The sequence below is a fragment of the Phaseolus vulgaris genome, chromosome 7, assembly GCF_000499845.2.
Source record: "Phaseolus vulgaris cultivar G19833 chromosome 7, P. vulgaris v2.0, whole genome shotgun sequence".
Lineage (NCBI taxonomy): Eukaryota > Viridiplantae > Streptophyta > Magnoliopsida > Fabales > Fabaceae > Phaseolus > Phaseolus vulgaris.
The window spans coordinates 16409422-16416548 of NC_023753.2; the positions used below are offsets into that span (position 1 = coordinate 16409422).

The following is a 7127-nucleotide window of genomic DNA, read 5'->3' on the forward strand; positions in this document are numbered from 1 at the left end:
AGGTCAGGGGGTACATTGAGTTGAGAACTACATTCACGGACGAGGCGACCTCGAGAACGGAGAAGATCAAGTACCTCGTCGTGAATGCCCCCTCGGCGTATAACATTCTGTTGGGAAGGCCGACCCTCAACAAGATAGGAGTTGTGCCCTCAACAAGGCACATGAAAGTTAAGTTGCCGTCAATGGAGGGAGTGGTGATCACCATAAGGTCTGACCAGAAGGAGGCAAAGAAGTGTTACGAAAATAGCCTCAAGACTAAGAGGTCGGTGAGCTACATCACCACAACGCCGCCTCCCGGTGTGGAGCCCAGGTCAGCAGAAGGGCGGGTTGTTGACACGGCGATGGAGGTGATCACTGAAAGTGACGAGGTCATGATGGACGCCGAGGCGGGGGGAGAGAACGCCGGTCGGGAGGAAGAAGCGAGAAACTGCCCAGAGGAGGCCAGGGAGTCGGGAATCGCCAGGGCGGTGATCGCCAGTGAAACAAGGCCCAAACCAGTCGAAGAGTGGCTTGAGAGGGAGATCGGGGGTAAGGTCTTCAAGTTGGGGGGAAATCTTTGGAAGGTGAGACACAAGACCAGATCGCCAAGGTGATAGAAAGGCATCTGGACGCTTTTGCATGGTCTGCTTCAGACATGCCTGGAATCGAACCCGATTTCTTGTGTCATCGCCTAGCGATGGACCCTCACGTCAGACCAATGCGACAGAGAAGAAGAAAGTTCAATGAGGAGAGAAGACAGACGATTAGGGACAAAACGCAGAAGCTCTTCGCCGCGGGCCATATCAGGGAGGTCCAGTACCCTGAGTGGTTAGCTAATGTCGTGCTGGTAAAGAAGAGCAACGGGAAGTGGCGCATGTGCGTCGACTTCACAGATCTAAACAAGGCTTGTCCGAAGGACTCGTACCCTTTGCCGAGTATAGATGCCCTGGTCGACAGTGCAGCAGGGTGTAAGTTGTTGAGCTTTCTGGACGCCTTCTCGGGGTACAACCAGATTAAGATGCATCCAATGGATGAAGAGAATACTGCCTTCATGACTGAGAGATCGTGCTACTGCTACAAGGTGATGCCCTTCGGGCTGAAGAATGCGGGGGCCACGTACCAAAGGCTGATGGATAAGGTACTTGCGCCGATGCTGGGGAGGAATGTACAAGCGTACGTTGATGACATGGTCGTGACTTCACTAGAAAAGAGCAAGCACATCTCAGATCTGGAGGAGTTGTTTACCACGATTGCCAAGTATAAATTGAAGCTAAATCCCGAGAAGTGCATTTTTGGCGTGGAGGCGGGAAAATTCCTGGGTTTCCTCTTGACTGAGAGGGGAATTGAAGCAAATCCTGATAAGTGTGCTGCCATCTTGGCGATGAGAAGCCTGGCTACCGTGAAGGAGGTGCAGCAGCTTACAGGTCGGATGGTCACCCTATCTCGTTTCGTGTCAGCTAGTGGAGAGAAAGGCCATCCGTATTTCCAGTGCTTAAAACGAAACAATAGGTTTGTCTGGACGAAGGAGTGTGAAGAGGCTTTCGTGAAGCTTAAGGAGTATCTGGCGAGCCCACCGGTTCTGTGCAAGCCTTTGGTGGGAACGCCTCTCAGGTTGTATTTTGCTGTAACTGAGAGGGCGGTGAGTGCGGTGCTCGCCCAAGATCAAGATCAGATCCAGAAACCTATTTATTTCGTTAGCAAGGTGTTACAAGGCCCAAAAGTAAGGTATCAGGCCTTGGAGAAAGCCGCGCTGGCAGTTGTATTCTCGGCGAGGAGGTTGTGCCACTATTTTCAAAGCTTTACGGTGCTGGTGATGACCGACTTGCCTATCCAGAAAGTTTTAAAGAAGCCTGATGTAGCTGGGAGGATGGTAAAGTGGGCAGTGGAGCTGTCGGAGTTCGACATCAAATATGAACCCCGAGGACCGAATCAAGGAGCATATTTTCGCTGATTTTGTGGTCGAGTTGTCTTCAGAGGCAGCACAAGTTGAGGGGGACGATTTTCGTTGGGTGCTTTCGATAGATGGATCGTCTAACCAGCAAGGCAGCGGTGCTGGAGTCATTCTGGAAGGGCCCAATGGCGTGCTGTTAGAACGGTCCCTGAGATTTGCCTTCAAAACCAACAACAATCAAGCAGAATATGAGGCGCTGATTGCAGGTATCTTGTTGGCTAAGGAGATGGGAGCTAAGGTGTTGGTGGCCAAGAGTGGCTCGTTGTTGGTCACGGGGCAAGTAACAGGCGAGTTCCAGGCCAAGGACCCACAGATGGCGGCTTACTTGGAGTATGTGCAGGAGTTGAAGGGTTCCTTTGCCTTGTTTGAGGTGGTGCATGTACCCAGGGAGCAAAATGCCCGAGCTGACTTGCTACCCAAGCTCGCCAGTTCGGGCAAGGGGGGTAGGCAGAGGACCGTTATTCAAGAAACTCTGAAGACACCTAGAGCGTTTGTGGCAGATCACCAGGTTCTTCAGATAAGTAAGTCGACGGAGAGAGTGGCGAGGAGTCACAGGTCCTTGACCCAGGAGACCTTGCGAACGCCAAGGTTAAGAGCATGTCTAGGGGAAAGGGTGAACATGGCGCAGGCCCGCGGTACGCATAGGCCAGACACGTGGATAACATAATACCAGCGCTACCTGGCAGATGGCGTTCTCCCGCTGGATCCAACAGAGGCTAGGAAGATAAAGAAGAACTCTAGCAAGTTCACCCTAATCGATGGCGAGCTGTTCATGTTTGGGTTTACACACCCACTCCTAGTATGTGTGCACGGAGAGAAATGCACAAGAATTATGGCCGAGCTCCATGAGGGTATATGTGGGAGTCACATCGGGGGTCGAGTTCTGGCTGCAAGAGCTCTCCGTGCAGGTTATTACTGGCCAACGATGAGGGAAGATTGCAAGAAGTATGCTCAATGTTGCAAGCAATGCCAGCAGCACGCCGATTGGCACAAGGCACCCCCAGAAGAGCTGAAGTCAATTTACAGCCCCTGGCCGTTTCATACTTGGGGAATTGACATTCTGGGGCCCTTCCCATTGGCGGTCAGGCAGATGAAGTACTTGGTAGTGGCGATTGAATACTTTACCAAGTGGATCGAAGCGGAGCCAGTGGCGTAGATCACCGCACACAAGATCGAGAGCTTTGTATGGAAGAACATCGTGTGCCGGTTTGGTGTACCTAAACGCCTGGTGTCAGACAATGGGACTCAGTTTGCAAGTCACCTGTTGAAAAAGCCGTGTGAAGAGGTGGGAATACAACAGGTGTTTGCATCTGTCGAGCACCCACAGACGAATGGCCAAGTGGAGTCTGCCAATCGAGTGTTGCTGAGAGGTTTAAAGAGAAGACTAGAGAAAGCTAAGGGATCGTGGGCTAAAGCGGTACCCCGCATAGTTTGGGCGTACCATACCACTGAGCAGTCAGGAACCCACGAGACCCCGTTTAGCCTGGTTTATGGATGTGATGCGATGATTCCAGTCGAAATCCAGGAAAGCTCGCCGAGATTCCAGAACTTTGTGGCGGAAGACTCGAACGAAGAAAGAAGAATGAATCTGGATTTGCTGGATGAGGTCAGGGAGGAGGCGAGAGTGAAGGTCGAAGCAGTAAAGAGAAGGATTGAGCGAAGGTATAACTCTAAGGTAATGCCAAGGCAGTTTAGATGTGGTGACCTGGTGATGAGGAAGGCCCATCAGTACGAGATGGAGAACAAGTTATCGCCTAAGTGGACGGGACCGTTCAGAATAACCGAGGTGCTCGGGAACGGCGCCTACCGCTTAGAGACGTTAGAAGGAGGGGTGATTCCTCGCACTTGGAACGCCACACATCTCAAATTGTATTACAGTTAAAGCCTTGTAAGTAGAGACGAATATGAAGAGATTTAAATAGTTTCTGTTAAAACAGTTTCAAGGTGGCACTCTTTTTTCCCTAAGGAGAGTTTTTAATGAGGCCACCCAATAAAGAAGACTTTTCAAGTTTAAAGTTTCTAAGATTGCATGCTTATTGTTTTGAAAGTTTTTAGAAAAAAGACCTTATCACTTGTACGTGATCTAAGGCAACAGTAAAGTTATATTGCATGTTTTCTAGTAAAGTTTTAAGTCCCCATCGTTTTTCGGCGATCGGCGACAATAGTTAAAAGTTTTAAAGACCTCATCGTCTTTCGGCGATCGGAGGCACCAGTAATGTTTAAAGCCCTCAACGCTCTTGTGCGTCTTGAGGCAAGAGGAGAAGTCCTCCTCGCCTTTGAGCGAGTGCAGGCGAGAAAGAGAAGAAGTCCTCCTCGCCTTTGAGCGAAGTGTAGGCGAGAAAAGAAGAAGACCTCCTTGCCTTTGAGCGAGTGCAGGCAAGAAAGAGAAGAAGTCCTCCTCGCCTTTGAGCGAGTGCAGGCGAGAAAGAGGAAAAGTCCTCCTCGCCTTTGAGCGAGTGCAGGCAAGAAGAGATTGAAAGACCTCTTTGCATAAGCAGATTGAGGCAAGATTAAAAGTCCTCAGTGCATCCAGGGGGGAGGAGATGTACACCCTGGGCAAGTTGAGGCACCAGAGAAAGTCCTTCTCACCTTAGAGTGAGTTCAGGCAAGATGAAACTAAAAAGTCAGGGGTGTTCATGACCTTAAACGGCGGGAAGGGAAGGTTGATGGAAACGCCTTTTCCCCTTTAAGTGAAACATCAATGTTGACCCAGTAAGACCAGATAAAGCTTCCACGCTTGCGGGCGGTGTGAAGATAAGGGTGGAAGAAGTTAAAGGATAGCTGAGATAGGTTCGCAGAGAACACCTCACTATCCAGATCATTGTTCTAAAACTCAGGGAGGTAGAGAAGGATCCGAAAGGCGCCTCTGCCCCCAGATGAGGGAACAATGATCAAGTTATGCAAAAGAGGGTAACATCGCCAGAACCCTATGGCGTGAAAGTTGAGATAGTGAGGGGGTTGTATGGCGAGTACCAGATCGGAGGAATTTCCGGCGATGACAGGAGAAGCGTGAACTTCACTTGGCAGATCAGGTAAGCTGTGTTTAGAATATTAGATTGAGTTAAAACCTGCTGCCTAGCAAGTGATTTTGCGATAAGGTTTGTTACCTTAATTATAAGTATAAGTCATCGCCGATAATTTATGGTGGCTCAAGTTTACTTTGAATTAACAGTTTGTTAAGTTTGTTATAAGCTTAATAGTTTGCTCGAGTTAAAGCAGTGTGTGAAGGGTTAAGTTCAGGTAACGATGAGTTACTCCAGTTGAATGAGTGTTACCAGTTATGTTGGTCGATCACGCAGCAGATAGAGAGAGAAGACCGAGTCAAGTGAAAACATAGAAGATAGCGCTCTAATAAAAAAAAAGTCATATATACATCGCCAACAAAGTTGTGCATAGTTCAAATATTACAAACAAAAGATAAATTCAAGGTTTTCAAAGAGGAGGTGATGGGGGAAAGCAGTTAGTCTTCAGAAGGCACAATCTTCCCATCCAGCACTTCGTTGCAGATCGATAACATGGAGAGGTCGAGCTCCGGATATTGGCATGCTATTTGCTCCAGAGCAGCGTCAAACCCAGTGGTGAGGACTTGAGCAGCGCTTTGGTTGAGCTCGTACGCTTGTTTCTTCAACTCTTCTCTCTCCTCGTGAGCCCGAGCCAGTTCTTCAGCAGCTTTCTTGCTCTCGTCCCGAGCTTGGGCCAGCTCTGCAGCAATTCTTTCAGTTTCCTCACGAGCTTCGGTGAGCTCAGTGAGAGCCTTGTCCCTCTCAGCTTCGACCTTCCTTAAGAGGACCTCCCTCTCTGCTGATCTTTTTTCAATCTTCTCCACCCTGGAAGCTTCAGTTTTTTGTGCAGCCTCCAAATCTGCCACTTTGACCCTAAATGGGACCAGTTTGCTCTCCAAGTCAATCTTTTCTTGGAGTTGAGTGTGCAGCTTTTGGCATAGATCGGAGGCTTCCTTGTGTGTGTTCCTTAGTTCCGCTTCCAGCGCATCCTCCAGCCTTGAATGTTCCATCTCCGTCATCAATAGATTGCATGTGAGCTTTTCAGCCTCAGTCTTTATGATGAGATTCGACTCTTTGAGCTTGAGATTTTCCTGTTGGAGCCTCTTGAGCGAATCCATCGCAGCTCTTGTTACAAGCGAAGGGAAACCTTCCGCCATGGCCTTTAGCTGAGTTGCGAAGGGTCCCAAGGTCTCCTTGAAGGAATCTGGGAGACTTGAGGCTGATGCTGGAGGTGCTGGTGGAGTTTGATGTTGACTTTCACCACCACCCTCTTGAGCTTGTACAGCAAGGGGGGCTTCAAGGTGTGGTGGTGAGGCTGGGGCTTCTGTTATAGGCATTGGGGAAGCCTGGGCACCCTCATCTTCTTCTAGTGCGGCCCCAACGATGGATGTGGTGGAAGGAGGACCCTCTCCAACAGATACAAATGGTGTTGAGGCGCTTGGAGGGTTCTCTGCATAGTTAGGGCCACTGCTTTCGACCACTGGGGGCGCGGCGGCCAGTGGTGCTGCTTGGACTGGTTCTAGCGGAGCAGGAGGTGATGGCGGCGTTGGTGTTGGGAGTGTAGGTGGTGTAGAGGTGGTTACCCTTTTCCTCTTGGTGATGAGACCATCCTCGGTGTCTTCATCGTCGTCTTCTTCCTCCGACACCACCTGAGGGGTTTTTCTCTTTGGTCTCTTCAACACCAGTTTTTTCCTTTCTGGGGAGGGTAGGGCCCCAGAAGGAGTTGGACCTCGGGGAGGAGTTTTTCCTTAGGCAGCGGCGATCTCCACAACCGAGTTGGGCACAATTTGGGAGCCCGCCGCAAGTTTGTGGGATCGGGCGATCGCCCTCAATTCTGCCAGCTTTCCTTTTCCCAACATTGCGTCTGCACAAGGTAAAAAATAGATGAGTATGACCCAAAGCAGAAGCAGAACATACAAGTATATACATACAGAAATAACATAAGCAAATAGCACATGGATGAATGATCGAGACCAGTACAGAACAAACAGAATGCCAAAGACAGAATGGTATAAATGCTAAGACAGTTTCAACACAAAATGAGAGTCTTGGTGTTGGGGTAAGGGCTAACCTATGTACATTTCAAGTTGGCCCTCGAGGAATTCAAAGGAGATTATTGGAGCAATGGGGAAGGTGATGTTGGCAGAAGCCAGACTTTTCCAGAAGAGACAAAGGTCTTTGTCCAAATCCCCCAT

General features: G+C 49.6%; 1 protein-coding gene across 1 annotated transcript; it reads right to left on the bottom strand.

Moving 5' to 3' along the window:
• Positions 1–5390: 5390 nt before the first annotated feature.
• LOC137829140 (uncharacterized) lies at positions 5391–7127 on the bottom strand. Its single transcript, XM_068635934.1, has 2 exons — positions 7004–7127; positions 5391–6628 (listed from the first exon to the last, which is right to left on the bottom strand). Exons 1-2 carry the CDS (start codon positions 7125–7127, stop codon positions 5391–5393), a joined length of 1362 nt encoding a protein of 453 aa, XP_068492035.1.

What these genes read in the sequence shown, in the direction of transcription:
- LOC137829140 (XM_068635934.1), bottom strand. Translation starts at nt 7,127, where the DNA reads ATGGGGGATTTGGACAAAGACCTTTGTCTCTTCTGGAAAAGTCTGGCT. An exon ending in CCAACTTGAAATGTACATAG is followed by an intron (nt 6,629 to 7,003) that starts GTTAGCCCTTAC and finishes TACCCTCCCCAG; the next exon opens with AAAGGAAAAAACTGGTGTTG.